This window comes from Hakea prostrata, chromosome 9, assembly GCF_041222555.1.
Source record: "Hakea prostrata isolate BN-2017 chromosome 9, UWA_Hpros_2, whole genome shotgun sequence".
Taxonomy (NCBI): Eukaryota; Viridiplantae; Streptophyta; class Magnoliopsida; order Proteales; family Proteaceae; genus Hakea; species Hakea prostrata.
The window spans coordinates 10,040,385-10,061,658 of NC_142608.1; the positions used below are offsets into that span (position 1 = coordinate 10,040,385).

Below are 21,274 nucleotides of genomic sequence, written 5' to 3' on the forward strand. Positions count from 1 at the left end.
CGAAAACCTCCAATCTCACAATGATTCTATAGGAGAATGTAAGATACATATTTATAGAATTCTAGTTAGGTTAATGGGTTGACCCATCAGGTCAAGTTGTATTTTGCCGCGGGGCTATGTCGCTTCCTCATTGGGAAAGAGATTAGTGATTGGCCAAGCCCTCTGCTTCTATCACAAATATCATCAAACGGGTCATTTTGGTCACCCATCAAAATATGTCGGTGCAAGTCAATCTTCAAAGTCAGGTACAAGAATTCGGGTCACATATAATAATTTCATAGACCAATCCTGGTGATTTTGAGATGGGAAGTTTTGATTTCTGACATGTCTATAACTTCCAGAAGAATAGGCCCAAACATAGATATATATCATGCATGGAGACATCGAGAACAAATCCTAGCATCAGGACAGAATAATGTTGATGATGCTTTACTACTTAACTGTACACATATTGTGACCATTTTCAATTAAGAATTCATAGAATAAATGTTTGTGATAAAGAGAGAAATTTTATCCAAAAAAAATTCCAATTTTAGAGTTGATATTCAGTTGGTGTTTTGTACCTGCTAAGGTTTTTATTGTTACATTTAAAGTTATTCTCTTTTGTCTATCCTCTTGTCATCTAGCTTTTTTAATCAATTTCAGTTCGTTGGTTTTGATTAATGTTTATTTAACAGAATGGTTCAGAGGATTTGTCATGTAACAATCTACTCCATGGTGAGTCAGATTCAGCCGTAGTCAAACATGAGCAGGCAACCCATTCTCAAAATGGTAATTGAAATTTTTGTGGAGGCAGTGAATTAGTCATTTTGCTTCTTTGATCTTTGATATTGTTTTACACTTTTGCATGGTAGAATAAACAGGTCAACTGAATAAATCTCCATGACATGATATGTAATGTTCAGTTTTGTTGTCAGTTTTTAAAACTTATTATTTTTTTTTTTGGGGGGGATCTTCTACTTCTGTTAGATAAACAAGAGTCTGAGTGTGACCGTTCAACCCGATGTGAGATGCCTGCATCCTCCAGAGGTTATCCTTCATCAAGCTTAGGGCCTTCAGGTGCTGAGACGATGGAGTCCAAACTCTTTGAGTCGCCCAGTAATTCTTGTATGCCATTTGATCATGGAAATCTGGAAACTGCACTTCAAATCAGTTCCCCTATGCATAGCTGCTCGTTGAGTCTTACAGACTGGTTACAGCTGCCTTTTCCAGAATGTGATACTTACCCTGGGGAGAGAGTTGGAGGTTCTGAGCCTCCAGTTCATAGCAACGTTAATAATAAGGACATCGCAGACCAGTTACAGCATTGTATCACTGGTTTCAACTTTTCTGCAGCTGATATGAATCATGTGAATCTTGCTCATTTGAAGACCGAATCTGTCAATGAGTTCAGAGATGAGGGAGGATATTTTCACTCTAGTGGTATGTAATTCTGCTAGTATTCGCACAATTATGATTCTTTTGAGTTTGACCTTTAGTATAATTTTATTGTTTACTGTTAATTTATATGCTTTGTAGCTTAAGTTGGATCTGACAACTCATGTCTGTTTCAATATACAGCTAATTCACATCTCAGGACGGTTGGCAAGTCAGAATTGAACTTTTCAAAGTTTCATTCTCTCTATGGGGATAGCACTGTAGACTTTGGAGAGCTGGAACAGAACCTATGCACTTCTGAGATTCCTCTCATGGATGACACATTTTTGCCAAATGAACTTCATACTGAGTGCAACAACAATCATGCTTCTGAAAAAATAAGCGAAGCTTTTTGTGATTGTTCACCAACACTCAACTTGACAGACTCAGGCACAGGCATTAAAAATGCTGCTGCTTCGACCGATACCTCAAGGCAATGCATACCTGATTCTCTTGACCTGCCATCTATGTTGAGCAATGGAGAGAATATTAGTCATGTAAAGAATGAGGCAGAAGACCACAGGCCTCCAACTCAGAATATCTGGCGAAGTAGTGTGGCGAATTTGGGAACACAGGAAGGAACAACCATTTTTTCTACGGCAACGGTACCTTCTTCTAATGCTAATGGCGGAGCTTTTTTGGAGAAATTTTCAAGTCAGTCGATGCATCATATTCAGTCATCCATGATAAGTAAGAAGAAAGAGGTTCATGTAAAGGATGAAAAAGATGATCAGCTACCAGTGTCTAGGAGCTTGGTTGTTTCTGCTGAAGAATCTGATGTTGCTGCAACTGCTTATGCTTCAGATTTTGCCACTGAAATTGATCTTGGACCTACCGTTGGTCATACATTAAGAAAATTATTTGTTTCTGATGTTCAATCATTACCTTCAAATAAGAAACAAGCAGTATGCATGAAGAAAGAAGGAAATGATAAAGCACTTTCATTTGGAGTTTCTAGTTGTCATTCTCTAAGTCACACTAATGAAGCTATTCGTAATAATCCCTCAAGGCACAGGATGCATGTTGACTCTGATGATACTGATATATGTATACTTGAAGACATCAGTGCCCCTGTATGTCCACATCCATCAACAGTCCATGGAAGGTCCATTGTTACTTCACAACGCTCAACCTATAATGACTCTATTCATTATTCAGGAACAGGGAGCATGAGGCTTAAGGAAAACGATGAAAGATTAACATTTCAGATTGCATTGCAGGTGATCTTTGTTAACTTAGATTAATTATTTTCATTGTAAGGTGCTACTGCAGTTATGTGGATTTTTGTGCAAAGTATAATATAATCTCTGCTCCTTAGACATGTTTAGAGTCCCCCCCCCCAACCCTTTGCTTCTTAAAGTTTGAATCATACTTCTTATATGGATACTGAATATCACTAAAAAATAATGGTAAGAATAGAAAGTAATAATTATCTGTAACTCTAGTTTGAATTTAGAATTGGATTGGTTAAAGGAACAAGGTTGCTGCTAAGGGAAGAAGAAGAAGAGAAGGGGAAGAAAGATAAAGAAGGTTGGGAGAATCAATTGCAACTCTCTCACCTATTTCCTTTTTTATTAATAGTCTTAATATTACATAGCCTTCCCTAGAGAAGTAAAATGAGTTAGAGAAAATGTCAAATTACTGTTTCCTTCTTTATTGGTGGATAAGTGATTTTTGTATTAAGTGGAAACATTACACAGAAGGCCTTCCCCTAGAAACGCCAAACTAAGGCAAGAGGTCAATCCTATTGAGGAATGTGTACCCTCCTAAATCAGTATCCCAAACTGGAAAGCAAGCTCAATTGCAATCTGTAATAAACGTTTTCTTCCGCATCCTTTTGAATTAGGTCTTCAAGTTCTTCAGGGAACTCTTGTGGCTCCCATTGTACCTGATTTTGCCTAATCTGTGTCCTTGTTGATGTCTGCTAGTTAATTTTTCTTTCTACAACCATGCTTAAATTCCATGTCATTTAGCATAGCTGCCACTTGCTTGATGCTAAGTGCTGCCTCTTACTTGATTCTTCCTTTCGTTGCCTGAATCTTCCACGGCTCTTGAGTGTCTCCATTGATTATGTCAGTTGCCAATGTTGAGTCATATCTAATGGATATGTTCCCCCAACTTTTTTGGGTACAGATTTTGAAGACCTGTAAGCATTCCCTACAGCGCTCCATTTACATTACCCAGTGCTGCAAAAGCCAATGTAGCCTTTCCTGTATCTCTGATCTTAGCACTCCTCCATTTGTGACTCTTGAGTTTGCAAAGCCTCTATCACAATGTAAGGCTATAATGTGTGTAGGAGGCTGAAACCATGAGCTAGCTCTAGGTATTCTAGTTTTCCAGTCTATTTGAATGTTCCACATTTCAGCCATGTAGTCACACTTGGCGCTTCTCTCACAGGCAATGTAGACAGCCCCACATTTTGGCTCAACATCCTCCATAATTGCTTCCACCAACTGTTTTTTTCTTTCAACCCCACTATACTTTAAAATAGTTGTGGGGCACTGTGTACTTACAGCCTCTACGAGTTGCAAGTGAATGGGGCCAGTGCGTGGCGAACAGAACGGTTCTGAAAGCAAGAAAAGGCCAATTCAGCAGCGAAGAAAACCACTAAACAAACGAAGAAAGAAGCTTTTTTTTGGGATTTATTTATTGAGATTTTCTTGAATTGCTCTCAACTTGCTATGACTTTATCAGCTTAGTGACAAAAAATACCCTTCTAGAATATTCTCATTAGTCATAAGAATTGTGTAGCAAAAATCTGGATTGTTTGTGTACTTCGATGGGTATGGTGCTCCTATGGCATGTGGAAGACAGGTTTAAAATTGAAGACACTGCAAAGCTCCCTTAGAGGACTTTTAAGAGTTAAATTCTCTTACCATGCCATGGAATTTTTGTTGAAGTGCTTGAAAGTGCTAATATGAAGATGTAAGATGTTACTGGATAAATCAACATATGGCTCAAGATCATGGTTTTTAAGGGTTGCCTTGGTGTCCAGACTCCTTAATAGTGATGCCTTGATGTCCAAGCCCCTGCCAACATTTTGGTTGTCTAAGTACCATAACAAACATGGTCAGGATGAGACTCGACTGCATTTAAGATTGTAACTTGATAGGGTATATTCATGCTACTTTCAGAATTAGATATAGCTTTAGACTTGTTTTCAGACTGACAATGTATACTGTATAGTCTTTGCTGCTATTCTTAAGTGATGTTATAACAGTAAGTGAAATGATACAATTTATGAAATTTTTTTCTTCTCTTAGCGCGTCTCTAATTTAATTGTCATCCAGTGAGTGCTTTATTTTGTATGGATACTATGGATCATTAGGAATGGCCAAAATTTCTTGTTACTATGCTGATTAAACTGATTTTGTGCGTAAACCAGATGCATAGAGATTAGAGAGGTAATTTATAATCTTTGTTGGGTAATAATATTCAATATAAAAAAAAATATGAGATTTCATGTTTGTATAAATTTTTAGGCACAACAGTGGCCCCCTCTTTTCTAACAAAATTTCCCTTCCTTGCCTGTCCTAGAAAGACTATCTTTGTTTGGGTGGTTGCGTTGCATCAAAATCGATGATAGTTTTGTCTCAACCAACTTGTTTGAATTGCATTTAGGCAACTGAAATAAATTTGAAATATTTGATATGGCTTCGAGTAAGTCTGCTCCCTTCCTGGGGAGTCATTGTGCTAAAGTACTGATATTATCTTTTGAAATGGTAAGGGCCCCCAATCAGTGTGGTCTTATTGTTTCCGTATTTCACTCAGTAAATCACTGGTGGAGTCTTGGCCTGGTTTCAGATGTTTTTTTTCTTTTCAAAAAAAGAATTTAGTCTTGTTTCCTTGGATTTTTAAAGAATATTTTTTTCACTATGATGGCTTGTTGTTGGTCTTGTTGTACTTGTTTATTACACATTCAGAGAAACACTTCTTGTTTTTAATTGTTGTGCTCTAGCTAAGGTTGAGATACATTGCAGGATCTTGCTCAGCCAAAATCAGAAGCTAGTCCACCTGATGGTGTTTTGGCAGTTCCCCTCTTGAGGCATCAGGTTTGGCTTTGTTTGCTGATTCTTTCTAATTGTTGCCATGTTGGAACTTTGAATGGACTATGGCATGTGAGCTATTAATCAAGGATTTAAAGTGTGTTTGGGTACATTATATGGGATTTTTATGGCTATTGAACTAGATTATTTAGGTGGGTAACGGCCAAGGTGGGACTCTTACCCTAGCCTATCCACTTAATTAAATGGTATAGTCACTTATGCTAGATGTAGCTAAACAGTGTGAAAATCCCAGCCTTGCTCTCCGAGTGAGGATCAGTTATACTTCTAAGTTGGTGAGAGTCATAGACAATCATGGTTGAATGAAGTGCAGATTTATCTAACTAAGTTCATATAGAGTGCTTACAAACAACCAAATAGAATGGTTCAACTTGCTATACCTCTCTGTCCTTTACTGTTTGTACCATATACATAGCTGTGTTACTTGTATGATGAGAAATCCTAATCATATGTTTTCTCCTACTGTGTCCTACCTTATGCTTTCTAAGCAAATTTTAACTGAACTTTGTGGGCAGAGAATTGCCTTGTCATGGATGGCGCAAAAAGAGACCACCAGTTTACACTGCTCTGGAGGAATTCTTGCTGATGATCAGGTTTGATTATTCAGTATTTTTTTTCTGCTTTTTTTTGTTTTTGTTTGTTTGTTTATTTTTGTGTTTGTATTTTGATACAGAAATTCGGCAATATGAATGAGTAATGAGTTTACCATTTTGTGTTTGTGGTTTTACATATCAATTGTCTTGCAGGGTTTGGGGAAAACCATATCAATGATTGCACTTATTCTGAAGGAAAGATCTCCCGCCTCTAAAATGAATTCTGTGCCTATCAAACAGGGAGATTCTGAAGCTTTGAACTTGGATGAGGATGATAATGGCAGTCATCTGGTTGATGAAATGAAGCAAGACGGAGAGCATAATTGTGGTACTTCAAAAATGGCAGTCAATAGCGAAAATTCTTATTTGTCAGTGAAGGGGAGGCCCTCTGCTGGGACACTGGTTGTATGCCCTACAAGTGTCCTTAGGCAGTGGGCAGAAGAACTGCAAAATAAGGTCACTAGTAAAGCTAATCTTTCTATTCTTGTATACCATGGATCCAACAGAACAAAAGATCCTTATGAGCTGGCCAAGTATGATGTGGTGCTAACAACATATGCTATTGTAAGCATGGAGGTACCAAAGAAGCCTACCATGGATAAGGATGATGATGAGAAAGGGAATGATGAGCCTCATGGTACACCACATATGGGAATGTCTACTAAAAAACGGAAATATCCTCCAAGTTCTGATAAAAGAAGTCCGAAGCATAAGAAAGGAATTGATGGTGAGTTGCTTGAATCTGTTGGTCGTCCTCTTGCGAGGGTTGGATGGTTTAGGGTAATATTAGACGAAGCACAGAGCATTAAAAATCACAGGACTCAAGTGGCAAGAGCCTGCTGGGGACTTCGAGCCAAAAGGAGGTGGTGCTTGTCTGGTACGCCTATCCAGAATGCTGTTGATGATCTATATAGCTACTTCAGATTCCTCAGATATGATCCATACGCTGTCTACAAATCATTCTGCTCCATGATTAAGATACCAGTTACTAAGCATCCAGCAACTGGCTACAAGAAGCTACAAGCAGTCCTGAAAACAATAATGCTGCGTCGTACTAAAGGTGACATTGCAGATAATGTTTTCTTTTTTGCATATTTTATTGTATTTGTTTTTTCCTTGATGGCAAAACTGAGTGGTAATTCAAACCTTCGTAAGCAGTTTTAGGAAATTTTTAATCTCATCACAAATTTTGAGGAACTTTTCCAATTATAGGGACAAAAATGGCTGTAGAAAAGTCTCTATAATTGTGATTCCACTTTTGGCCTTTCATCTTTTTAGAGAATGTCAAACAGAATCTATGAAGGGTTGGTGAATAGGCTATGAATGATCTTTTTAGGAATTAAAATTCAGGGTAAGGTTGTTTTAGAATGGAACTCATGGTGAGAGAAACAAGAAGTCATTTGTCCTCATTTACTGGAAAAACTGAATGAGCCTAAAATAAAGGTAGAAAATAGGATAATTTGGGATCTATTTCATTAGTTTAGTTAGAGCCATGTTTGAGTTTGTTTTCTTTATTTTCCTTCCTGTTCAGTTTAGATTACCTAATAAGTTTAGAATCAGGTCAGGACCTTCCTTTAGTGTAGGAGTGTAATACTTCAGTGTGTTTTATGTGAGGTTGTAATCGGGGCAATGATTGAACACAAATTTGATTATTCAGACTGCTTGTGCAAGCTGCTACTGCCTACTTACTCCTTGTGAGAATTCAGTTCGGCCTTGGTGGTTGATCCAATCAACCCCATTTGGTGAGAAAATGCCCAGGTGGCAGTTGTGTCTGATCCAATCAGTTATGAGCTCCTTGATGATGTGAAGCCTGGGAAGTTCAAATGAAAGCTCTTCTTTAACTACTTTGAAGATTTTTCTAGTTTCTTAGTTTGAATTCTTCAAAGATGTCCTTCAAGTTCTTTATTTTTTTGATGTGCACACGAGGACCTCCTTGTTTGAAACCCTAAGTGGGGCGGCGCCTAGGATGGATCCAAGGAGCCTCCATAGGCTGGCCAAACCCTACAGAAGGGGTATTTTGGGCACTTTAGCCCTCACCTTACTCCTACATGGAAAGAAAAATTGTCGAATTTCGGCGATATATCGCCAAAATTCGGTGATTTCGGCGATATATCGCCAAAATTCGGTGATTTCGGTGCTGGGCAAAACGAACCCAGCACTGAAATTCGATATGGCGGGATATCACCGATTTCTCGGCGATATCTCGCCATTTCTCTCGCGATATATCGCGAAATATCGATATTTTCACTTTTTTTTTGTGTGTACGATTTGTACGTTATTTCTTGCACTTTTTAGGCGATTTATCTCGCGATTCTATAGCAACATCTTTAGAATCAATGGACAATCTTACCAATTCTATCCCAATGATTCAAGACTCAAAAGGTAATGTGCTAAATGTAATTAGGTGGAGAATCTACATAGAATAATTTCTAGAAATAATTCAAATTAGGAAGATATTTTATAGCAAAATCTTCAAGATTAATGAGCAATCTTACTAATTATATTCTAGTGATTTAGTCCTCAAAAGTCAACATACCAAATGTAATTAGGGAAGAGTATATACATGAAAAAATTTATGGAAACAATTTAAATTACGAAGGGATTTTGTAATAGAATCTTTAGAGTGAACGGATAATCATTCCAGTTATGTCTGAATGATTTAGGCCTCAGAAGGTAACATGTTAAATGTGGCTAGGCAGGTTTAAATGGAAGACTTTATAGAAAATAATTCAAATTTACCACATATTAGCATCAAATTAGGATAGGCATCAAATTTGTGTTCAAAATGACCAAAAATACATTCGAAATCGGGGTCGAAATTTGGCGAATCTTTGGGCAAAATCTCGCCGAAATCTTTGGGCGAAATCTCGCCGAAATTCTCCCGGTTTGCTGGGTAGCAAACCCAGCGAACCGGGCGATATATCGTTCCTTGACTCCTGAAATTGAATTAGGATTTATTTCAGATTTTATTTGAGTCAGTTTGAGTCCAAGTTGAAGTTGTTTGGAATATTTTATCTTGAGTCAAAGTTGTGTTTGATTGTAATTTGGTTGCTTAGGTGTTATGTTATTTCAAGTGCATGTGCCTGATTAGATGACTTAAAGTGTGAAGGTGAGATCTTAGATCCCAGGGCTAAGATCGCGTAGTAATTTGATTCCTTTGATAAGTGTTTTTGGAGTCCAATTAAGCTGTAAATGGATGCTTATCTGATAAGGAAGGCCTAAGTTATGTCAGAGTAAGTTACTTAGGTCATAAATAGCATGTCATTGTAAGTTATTTTTCTTTTTTGGATTAATAAAGATTATTGAGTGTTTGAGGCAGGGTCTCCTGTGTGGGTGGACCTTGGCAGGTGTCAAAGCTATCAAGTGTTCTGCATTCTTCAAGAGCATCCAAGCATTCGAGCATCCAAAGTGAGCATTCCGGCATTCATTTAAACCAGGAATCACGTGGAAGCCTTCAAACATTAAGTCCAGTAATCTTCCCAAGTTTCCACCACCAACAGTAAGTTACAGATCCCTCCCCCTCTGTCCGCAACCTTCCTTTCCCCTCTCCTTAGCCCATGCAAGCTCTACAGCCACTGAATCTTCCCAGCCCCTATCCCGTGCTGTTAGTCCTAGGAGACCCCACTTAACCCATCGCAATTCATCGTAGGTTTTCCCCCTTCCGGTTCTGCAACTCCAGCCCCTTCCCCTTTGAAATTGTATGTCACCCCTTCCTCCCCTATTTCTGCACAAACAGCAGCACCTCTCCTTGATTAAACCCTCTTCTGCAGCCCTTCTCGAACCCTTTCCCCCTTTCCTAGAATCGCAACAAACCCTAGAACATAACCCCTAAGCCAATTGACCTTGTCAACATGTTTACCCTAAACTGAAATTTTCTGCAAGTCTTCTTCAACCTTGGAATTCTGCAGAATTTTTGAGAAACTTCATAAAACCCTAAACCTGACCCTCCAGTACCCTTTAACCCTTCTGAAAACCTGAGTCCTAAATCTGAATCACAAAACCAGCACAATCTGAGGCCAAACCCCTCTGGCCAAAACCTGGTAAACCCTAACCTAATCCTAATTGACCTAGGACTCCAATTTTCAAATCTGAACTTCAAACATCAGCTTGTTTCATATTTGAAACTCAGTCAAAGCAGTTTTGAACAGCTTAAAAAACACCTTAGAAACCCTCTTTCTATTGCTGGAACTCCTAGGCAGTCACCTAATCTAGGGAACTTCATTAGAAACCCTAACCCTAGATCGTGGTTTACACATTTTTAGTTGAATTTCAAATTTAAGTTAACTTCTGTTTGAATAAATCTGCAACTGTTCTTTGCTTCTAGAAGTTCATGTACAGTTCTTTGCGAGAATTCTGCCAGGACAAATCTAACCATTAAAATATACTGACATTTTGATAGAAACTTCTAACCCAGAGAGACCTGAATGAGTTGCAACTTCCATCAGATAATCTACCAGACATCAACTTTACACCATCAATCCCAACAATCCAAACTCCAGCCCTCAAGTGGCCCCACACCCTATTTGAACTTGGCTTTATATTTTTCTTTTTTATCTGTTTCAATCTAGGGCTACATCACCTTCATACAGATTTTGTATGATCTATTATAGTTTTTGTGTTTGTTGGCTCTACTCTTTTCTCAGCTTTATAAGTGTAACACTACTTTTCCATATTGCCTTTGTTAGGATCGCAATTAAAGAACATTGAAGTGAGTAGGCTTTCCTAGGTCTCTTTCTCAGGTTTATCATTGCTTAGTTTGGCGTGCTTGTTATTTTTGTTCTCTTAATATGATATCTGGGTGCATTTTGCCAAATTTAATGTTCTTCACTAGTTCTTCTGGATACAGGCTCTGTTGTGATTCATTTAGCTGGAAATTCATCTGGTTTTTGTTCCTGACTAATTTAATCCTTCCTAACTTTAGATTTGCAAGTAGAAGGCAATGTCTGCAGAAACTCATTATTAAATGTTTTCTAATGCCTGGTGATTGTTTGGTTTAGGCACCCTTATTGATGGGGAACCAATTATTAGCTTGCCCCCCAAAACAGTAGAATTGAAGAAGGTCGATTTCTCAATGGAGGAGCGAGAATTTTACTCCAGACTTGAGGCTGAATCGCGTGCCCAATTTAAGGTAAGGAAGGTAGTGGGTAGCAGTTTCATTTTAAAATCCATTGCTTTGTGCACTGTTGTCTTCATTTTATTCTCTGTAGATTAGCAGTTTGTCATTAGCTGTTAAGTGTAAAGATGAATTGTATTTTGGGGTTTCTAATAATTGTGTCTTGGTTTTCATGGCATTGGAAAATTTAGGGGGTCTAATGTTCATCTATCCTCAGGTTTATGCAGCTGCTGGGACTGTTAAACAGAACTATGTTAATATTTTATTCATGCTCTTGCGCCTTCGTCAAGCTTGTGACCACCCTCTTCTCGTTAAGGGATTTGATTCTAATTCTGACTGGAGATCCAATAGAGAGATGGCAAAGGAACTTCCCAGGGATAAACGGATGGATCTTGTGAATTGTTTGGAAGCTTGTTTGGCAGTCTGCGGCATCTGCAATGTATGTGGTTGCTCTTTGTTTCTTTCTGCATGTGTCCTCTTGTAATTTCTTCCTCTGTATTGCATCATTTGAGTGTTTGATGATTATGGGTGTTAGTGATTTCATAGTATCTATAAACTTGCATATATTCTTGAACTTGAAATTTTCTGATATGTTTTGTTGCCTTTACCTTTGAGTACCTTTGTGGCCTGTCTTTTGTACTTCTTGGGATAAATTAAATCATTAGAAGTGGAAGATCATTAAGGAAATATCTGTGTTCTTCCAAACCTTGTAACTTTAATATGACTTACCTGTTTTATAGGTTTTGAACTATTCTGTCTGGCCTGGAGCAGTAGATGTTATTTTTCTTAAGAAATAAAGGGGGTTGATGGAAGAAAAAAACTAGAGTTTTTTGGTTCATGTTTGGAGAAAGATTTGCTAGAAACAACTTTAGAAATAAAAAGGAAAAATTTGAATATATGATTTGCCAGATCACAACTTCGACTCATTCTAATATATTATTAGCTAAAATATGATATTCCAAAGATAGGTGGACCAGAGCTGCTAACCATTCAACGATAAGGTCCTTACCCCTTTTGTAGGATTTTTAGAACAACAGGAACAACAATTGTAAGAGAGAGGAGAAGGGACATAAAGAACTTGTTCGACAAGAACGGTTTAGCTTGCACGTCAACCCCTTTGATGAGATATTCTTTGCTCATTGTGGAACCATAAACCATTTCATCCATAATAAATTCTAATTTTCCCTATTTCTAAATTATTCATAGAATATATTTCCTTGTCAGTCTGAAGTACTGAATTAGACTCCAACATGAAATGGAAGTATATAAGAATTCACTATATGAATATCTAATAACCTTGACAATGTAAATAGTTATTTTCAAATACCCATGATACCTGGCTGCCACCCTTTACTGAAACCCTTTTGCAGTCTGGGACCATTCCCAAAATAATGTAGTGAAAGTCCAAACAAGTTAAATGTGCACTGCAACATCACTACGTCTTTCAGTATATCGTAAAATAGCTGAATATGGAGCTCTGCTGCGTGTTCATCTGGGAGACTGTCATGATCAATAAAGTTTTCTCTGTATGGACCATGCATCATATATAATATTCTGTCCCTGTTAAATGTCAAGTTGTTGGACATCTATATGTCATTATATGCTGTCAGATTTCACCCTCCTTTTCCTTATAAAAGACCGTGAGAATGGAAGGAAGAAACAGTTATCCTGTAAAGAAGGCAATAAAGAGAACGTGATTGAAGAAAATATAATTGTAGTCACTCCTATTTTGTGGGGAAGATAGAAAGTTAATCACTATTAATGTAACATGTCACTTCAACATTTTGCATTTGCTTTGTCAAAATTGTTGTGTGTGTGTTTATGTTCTGTAAGGTTGTCTGCTACATGTTTAAACAAGAACTGTCTTACTGATTAGTTGACCTTTGATCTTGATCATTGCCCCTATATATTAGTTCTCCTGATGTTAAGGGCACCTGCTTCCATGATTCAAACTGTAGGATTTCTTCCTGTTTTTACCTTGGGTTGAATTTTACCTATTATTATATGAAGGACCCTCCTGAAGATGCCGTTGTTACGATCTGCGGTCACATCTTCTGCAGTCAATGTATCTGTGAACACCTGACAAGTGATCATGACAGTCCATGCCCTGTGGCACACTGCAAATTCCCACTCAATGTGGCGTCTGTGTTTTCCAAAGCCACATTAAGAAGTTCTCTCTCTGAACAACTTGGTCAGGAATGCTCTCCTAAAAATTCAAAATCTGAAGTTACAGATGAACTTGAGCAATTTTCAGAGGGTCTGTCCTCTGATTCTTCCAAAATTAAAGCTGCTGTAGAGGTTCTACAATCACTGTCAAAGCCACGGAAGTGTGCCTCAAAAGATAACATATTGAAATCAAGCGAGGTTGCCAGCTATTCAGAAGATGGACTAGTTTCTCATTCATGCGGATCATTTGAAGATATGTCTGAAAATTTGGAAAATGGTGGAAACGATTCAAATATGAAAGTAGCAGAAAAAGCAATTGTCTTCTCTCAGTGGACTAGAATGCTGGATTTGCTAGAAGCTCGTCTTAAAAGTTCTTTCATACAGTACAGGAGGCTTGATGGGACAATGTCAATTGCTGCAAGAGACAAGGCTGTGAAGGACTTCAACTCTCGTCCTGAGGTTTGGCTTTTAATTCTATGTTGCCATGGATTTCTTGCATTTGCTAGGATTTAATCACAATTGAATTATTTCCCAAATGTGACTCTTTGTTCTTTGTTCTAGGTTTCTGTTATGATTATGTCTTTGAAAGCTGCAAGTCTTGGATTGAACATGGTTGCAGCTTGTCATGTTCTTCTTCTGGACCTATGGTGGAATCCTACAACAGAAGATCAAGCAATTGATAGAGCGCACCGAATTGGACAGACTCGTCCTGTTACAGTTCTGCGGTTGACCGTGAAAGATACGGTTGAAGATCGCATATTAGCCCTTCAAGTAATGTTCTATTGCCTCCCATTTTGTTGAATTTTCTTTTCATTTTTCTTTTAATCTAGACTTTTCAAGCTCCCAAGCTTTAGCAGCTTCTTGGCCACTGAATCATCATTTTTTTCCTCGTAGAAAATTCTGAATCTATCTCTTCTTTTCTTTGTTTTGTCTTCTTTAGTTGTCAGACAAACTATGATATTCTAAATTTTTCCAGCTAAAGCAGGCCATGGATTTCCGCTAATGTTAATGCTATCGATAATGATGTGTTATAATCATCAAAATCTTTCAGGCAACTGCTACATGTATCGTAGTGGAAAAAATTATTGAATGTATTGCAATATTGCTTGGTATTTAACCGGAGGAAAGAAGGGAAAATTTACCAGATCTACTGATTTTAAAAAGATTTACTTGATAAGATGTTTTTAAAAAAGTTTTACTCTTAACAGATTATATTTTTGAAAAGATTTACCTTTCTTCCTGCCCAACCAAATTATCGTTCGAATAAAGTCTCTTTTATTATCATCCACATGATTACTAAATTCGTTTCTAGTGGTTGATATAAAAAATACTTTATTAGGTGGATAGTTTGGTTGGGCAGGAAGAATTAACACTAAATCAGGGATTTGGTAATTTTTAAAATAAAATAAAATCTGCTAGAGTAAAACTTAAAAAAAATAAAATCTTATCAGGTCTTTTTTAAAATCAGTGAGTCTGGGAAATTTCCCCAAAAAAGAATGCACCTGATGTTTATTTTCCCATGATTTGAAATATATTGGGTGCTTAGTTTGATAAGCTGAGAAGCTGTACGTATCATCTTGCTGATGTGGAGTTCTGGTTAGGATAGCATACTATAATACTAGATTGAGATCTTTTGATCAAGCTTCTGTGGCAAGATAATGCAGGACTGAAGAGATTGCCTACAAGTTACAGATCCTACTCAAGATCACCATGTAATTCTGAACAGGAGTGTGAGGAAGGAAGAAGATAATGTTTCTAGACATCAAACTTTGTTGAACCATTTTCATAATGCACAAACAGAAGGCCAATAGGGCTTTATGTGGTTCAGACCCTTAACCTGACATCATGAATACAATCCATAGCGTATTTGGAACTAGGCAGAATCTTCTCTGTTTAGGATTTGGACCTATAAGATGCATCCTTCTATTTATTGGAGTGGAGGCAGATCAACGTGGATTTACATCTTATTAAGGTCCTAATTGGATTAAGATGAGTTGCAAAGTGCTTCCTGATGCTTTGCTTTGTTGTCAGAGTTTTTGTCACTTAAACAATGACGGCAACAACATACCGTTTTCTGAATTAAATGGATCAGCCACATGGATTGTTGCTCTCCCATCCCACCAGTTCTATTCAAACCCGTACATGATATAAGGCCCATGCTAGGCATGTGTTTCCTAACCACTTCTCCTATGGTTATTTTAGGCTTGCCCTTGGCTTTTTTAGTCCTCTCAATCTGAATGAAATCACTCCTTTCTGTTGTGGCATACCAGGGTCTCTGTTGAACATGGTTATGCCATCTTGAACAACTCCCTTGAAGTTTATTTTGAATTGAGCTATTCCTGACCCAGCTGTAATATGGTCATCCTTATTCTCCTTTAAGTTCATCTGTCTAATCCAAAAATTGGAAAAGAGTAAATTGAGTGAATGTCTTTGAGTTGGTGTGCTTGTGTGATCTCTCTCCCCTTCCTTGCAGTGTTTCCCTTCTTTCTACAAGCCAGCCATCAGCTTCACTACTAAAATCTTTTTGGGAATATTACATGATTAGCTACATTTTAAGTTTCTTTCTATGAAAGTAACCACTCAATGTTTCACTTAACAAAACTAGCCAAAATTGATTTCAGATTTACAAACTAACTAGAATGGTGATTTTTCATCACTTTTGGACATTTTTACCCCTAAAATTAACACGGCTGCCCCATCTTCTTCCTGCGACCCAACTTAGGAAATCCCACGTGTTACTTTCTTTCTTCTTCTTCTTCTTTTTCTTTCTCCTTTTTCATTGTTTTACTTTCCTACCTCACGAATGCTAAGCTTTGGACAACAGCAACAAAGTTCATTTATGGTGAATATTCTTAATTTATTTGTTGAAAGAAAAAACATAAACCACTGGAAGTGAGAATTTATCAGGTAATAGGTAGGATTATTGCGCAAATGATTGAATTGAAGACAAGTTAATTTTTCGACTCATTCCCATCGTTACTGATTCAATACTTCTGGAAGAAGAGAAGCTCAGAAACCCTACAGTTCCCGGAAATTTAGCCCAAGAAGCCCCACTGTCCTCTGTTTCTTTCTTTTCTTCATTGTTTCCATTCAATGTTAACTTATGTTCCTTCCTCGCCCCCCACCAGAATACACATCGTAGCCAGCAAGACAGCACCATCAGAAAACATTAAATATAAAAAACAAAAAAATAGATCGTTACTTTTATTTTTCTCCATCTGCTTTGGATTTTTCCAACCCCAAATCTGATTCATTATTTTTCTTCAATTTATTGGATTCGGTTGGTTTCTCTTCCTCATCTGACATTGCAAGAAAAACAATGAAAAAGGAAAAAAATATAGAAAAGAGTGTGAGATTTCTGGGGTTGGGTTACAGGAAGAAGACGAAGAGATTGGGGGAAGAAGATGGGACGATAGAGTTAATTTTAGGGGTAATGATGTCCAAAAGGAATGGGAATCACTGTTTTGGTTAGATATGTAAGCTCAAAGTCATTTATGGCTAGTTTTGTGAAGTGATACATTGAGTGGCTACTTTCGTGAAGAAAAACCGAATAGTAGCTAATCATGTAATTTTCCCAATCTTTTTAACCAAAACCTTCTGCATATGAGACAGCCTTGCATAGGAAGCATATTCTCTGTAAAATGGTAAATAACTGAAGTAAGAAACTAGCAAGTTAGTGCGAAGAAAGGAAAACTACCAAAGTATTCCTACACAATCTGTCCAAACATTTAGTAAACTGAATTTAGATAGTACTAAACTAGTTCCAGCAGCTGTTGGTTCAAAAACCCTAGGACCGATTTTGTTGGTTTTGGGTTTCCAAACTAAACTAGTTCCAGCAGTCGACCAGTGAAGTGCACTTACATCAATTACCCATATTTTTTGCTCATAAAAGTATCCTATTACATAGAAAGTCCATGATATCTAAGGCCCAACATGTATAGAACCCAAGTCTTTTTTTATTCTTAATAAAAAAAGCTTATTTTGGTGATGGTTTTGCATCACATTGTGAATATCATGAGTTGGTGGTGGATTGCAAGGGAATTGCTGACTACCTTTTCTCCCAGCTTACGTAGGGAAGATTGATGAACTCTTTCTTTTTGTTGATAGGCTTAATAGTTCTAGCCCCATAAAATCAAGGATTGTCTGGTCTCTTTTGGCATTTCAATCCTTGTCTTTGGAAATGGGGTCTCATTTTTCATATCTTTTGTTTTTCTGGCTCTGCAGAATTGAACTTTGAACTTATTGGAGCCATCATCTCCTGAACTACAATTTAACCTTCATATGATACTAAAAATAGTAAGAATCTTACTTAACTTTTACAGGAAGAATTCACATTGATCTGGGTTGGATTGAGGTTTAGTTAATTCATTAATATACCTTGTTAATTTAAAAAAACAATTAATATTGATTATTGATAGTGGAAGTTATGTTTCTTGGAGGAGCGTTGAAAATTTTAACTATTTCCTGTAGATAGAATCCACATTGAAGTTCATGGACGTGTAGAATTTCGAATTGAGTGAAATACTTCATGTGTGGCATAGTGGCTTACATATGGGGTGTGTTTCTGGCTTTCCACATAATGATTAGAGAATTGCAAGATCTAAAAGTGTTCTCAAACCTCTCCGATATCCAAACTAGACACTTTGAAGTTGAACATATGCAGTACAGCCATATCTCAGTATCAAGGTAGATCTGTAACCCTGATTCTCTCAGTTCCAATGAAATCCACATGTGTGTGTGTTTGTGTGGCTTACATAAATGGGGTGAGTTTCTGGTTTTGCACATAACGGTTAGAGAATTACGAGATCTAAAAGTTCTCAACCCTCTCTGGTAGCCAAACTGGACGCCTTGAAGTTGAACAGAATTTAGTGCATCCATATCATCTCTTTCTAATTAAATCCACTCCTCTGGTGTCTGTTTTCTTTTGGGTCAAGCTTATTAAAGACGATGGGGTGCTCAGCCCTCTTTGATAATCTGACTGGATCTGAAACGTGTTCAAAGGACCATGATGTTTTTTGGGGTTGGCATAAAAAGAGCCAACAACTAAAAAATGAGCCAGCAATAAATGTAGAAAAAATATTTATGTTCAATCTGTTAATGAACGTCAATCTATGTGAATTTGGGTATTTGGGTGGTTTTATTTTCATTTGAAGAGCTGATTGGAAGGTAAGAATCCATGTAGACTCCATTTTGCAGGGATAGGGCTAGTTGTTTTTTTTTTCATTCAAAGTTTCTTTGTATGCATGATATGAACTATGTATATGTTTATCTGTGTATTTTTAATATTATGTATTCTCATGTACTCATTGTAGGAGTAGCGTAGATCAAAATGTTTGAGGCTTTGAGCTATGTTCATCATTGATTCTGTCTATAACATCTCAAATAAGTCCCTTCTATTTCTTCATACTTGCTTGCACTCATAAGAAATTCTGGTGTTCTGCAGCAAAAGAAGAGAGAGATGGTAGCATCTGCTTTTGGTGAGGATGAGACTGGTAGTCGCCAGACTCGGCTTACAGTGGATGATTTGAAATACCTGTTTATGGTGTGATAGCAAATTTTTTGGCCCACCGAGGTTGAGGATAGTTCCAACTAATTATTTACTCCTTAGCCACATAATTTCCTGTGATCATGAGCTTCAGGAGGCAGTTTCAAAATTTTGCGCAAAGGATGTAGCCCAAGGTGATTGAAATGGTTCTCATCAATTGGATGATCAACTAGCGAGTAAAAGTCATCATATGACAGTAATCTCAAGCAAAATATTCAGGAATTAACATAGAAATTGGTTGCTGACCAGCTGGTCATGTGAATAGAGTTTGGTCTTTAGTTTTTTGTATGTATAGTTGTTAAGTTTCATACTTAGTGATATTGTTTAGAATTGAGAATTTTGATGAGCTTCACATTGAGAAAAATGTGATGCACAATGGTAGATTCATTCCCGAAGTGTAAATTGGAGTTTCTGGGGCTGTTCTCTGATGATGAGATTGATTTTTTTCTTTTTTGGAATACCATTGTAATTAATATTGGTTGAGAATATTTGATTTTAATAGATTTTTCTTTTCTCCCCAGTTGAATTTTGGGTGTATTCATTTGATAGATACCTCTGTATTGTATCCTCGAGTAGAGGGTGGAGTTGAATGTTTAAAACTGTGATAACATTGAAGCCTAGAACAGTTACTTTGTTTTGTTTTGTTTTCTCAAGTTTCTGCTAGATGGAAAATTTTAGTGTATTATCATGTCAATTGTACTTATCTTTGGAGATTTATGAATGATTTCCCGGCTGCCTACTTGTGCCCGCTCCCATTTACCGATACTGTAGCGAATGAATTTTGCTACTGGATATCTCTCAGTGCAGTTAAATTTGGATGATGAAGTCTCTCTACTGGGTTAGTTCCTTAATTTGAAGTTTTGACAGGATTACACTGAGACCAGTAAAAATGTTGATGGTGGTTTCCCTTATCATCATTGTCAGCTTAAGATGGAATGATTGAACCAGGGATTCTTTGGTGGTGTTTGATTGCTTTTCAGGACAATCTGAGAGTGTTTTCGTATTGTATAAAGCATTCTTTTTCCCTCTAACAATAGCAGTAAATTCAGCATGCATTTCCCTGCCACTGTTAACTGCTTTCCCTTGTGTATACAACAATTCATGTCAGTGGTATCTTCCACCCGCATTGATGCATTTAGTCATCTTACTGAAAAAGAAAAGTTACATTTAGTTACTTGTTATTCTTATTAAATGGCAAAACTACCACCAGTTAGGAGAGGGTTTCTCTAAACAGGGGCACTGAAAATAGTATCATACGTTAAGAGGAGTTATTTCACTTGTAATGGAGAGAGAGACGAAGAGGTTTAACATATCTAGCTAGTCTACATTCCCCACCGAGTGAATGAAGCCTTTCCCAAGTTAAAACTAATATTTTCAGGAGATAGAAACAAGGGTTTTTGGGAGTTTGGCTCCTCTCCCCGGACGATAAAATTCCAATTCCCTGCAAGAGTGGAGGTTGCAAAAGTTCAAAATTAAATTTATTGGTTTGCTTGTCCGTTCACATTGAAGGATTCAAAATCAGATTAATTCGTGATCGGATTTCGCACTTCATAACTTTATAGATATTAAAAGTTAGAAGAGTCTTCAGATAATTAGATCGTTGTCTCTAATAGAGAACGTTAATTTGTATAACAAAATCATTCGTTTTTTCTCTCTTCTTCTCGTAGATTTCTTTCTGCAATTTCAGATTCTTTTTCAATACTTAAGAGTTAAGTAAATAAATGTAAAAACATCCCTGAAACCAGGTGGTTTTTTCCTCTCTCTCTTTCCTTTATCCATCATCTTAAACGGTTTTGTCTCTACTTCTTTTTCGTTGACATCAAATCTGAAAATGGAAATCAGATTTTCGCTCTCCTCCATATTTATTTTTTCTTCTGTTATTCTGGTTTTCACAAATTTGATGCTTACTTCTTGAGTACCCAGGAAGCCATGATGAACAACTTAGCCTTGAGCATGGTGGCCAAGCTAGGCCAGGCGTTCTGCATTTCACTTGAAGGCTCCGAAGGAGAAAGAAAATGGAAAGGAGAAGATGAAACCCAAATCGGTTTGGGTTTTCTTGAGTCCTATGTTTCACCGGGTTAAAAATGAATTTAATGTTAACCCTTAGATTGGTATATTCCACGTGGCAGATTTTCATGTGTCACTATGCACTTCCTTAGAGAAATTCTTCCCATAGAGGGTTAATGGAGTGGTTGAATGGAGAGGTTATGGGTTCAACCTTGCCAGCGGCATATGTAATATCCCCATCCACTCCCTGGAAGAAGAGCCCAACCCGGTTTTTTGTGGTAAAACATTGTCATTATTTCTTGGTAGCTTTGGTACTAGATTGTTTATGCCCTTATGTAGTTCTTTGTTGACAATGTAAGTTTTTTAGGGT

General features: G+C 37.3%; 1 protein-coding gene across 1 annotated transcript in view; it reads left to right on the plus strand.

Annotated features, from left to right (window-relative positions):
• The window catches only part of LOC149004578 (helicase-like transcription factor CHR28), a 29,848-nt gene extending 9,668 nt beyond the window's left edge, over positions 1 to 20,180 (plus strand). Inside the window, exons 2-12 of the mRNA XM_089169186.1 lie at positions 678 to 771; positions 970 to 1,422; positions 1,561 to 2,636; positions 5,397 to 5,468; positions 5,996 to 6,073; positions 6,227 to 7,133; positions 11,071 to 11,201; positions 11,404 to 11,625; positions 13,197 to 13,811; positions 13,914 to 14,123; positions 18,796 to 20,180. Coding sequence (XP_089025312.1) covers positions 678 to 771; positions 970 to 1,422; positions 1,561 to 2,636; positions 5,397 to 5,468; positions 5,996 to 6,073; positions 6,227 to 7,133; positions 11,071 to 11,201; positions 11,404 to 11,625; positions 13,197 to 13,811; positions 13,914 to 14,123; positions 18,796 to 18,900 — 3,963 coding nt within the window. The 3' untranslated portion in view covers positions 18,901 to 20,180. The remainder of the gene's footprint in view (positions 1 to 677; positions 772 to 969; positions 1,423 to 1,560; positions 2,637 to 5,396; positions 5,469 to 5,995; positions 6,074 to 6,226; positions 7,134 to 11,070; positions 11,202 to 11,403; positions 11,626 to 13,196; positions 13,812 to 13,913; positions 14,124 to 18,795) is intronic.
• The last annotated feature ends 1,094 nt before the right edge of the window (positions 20,181 to 21,274 follow it).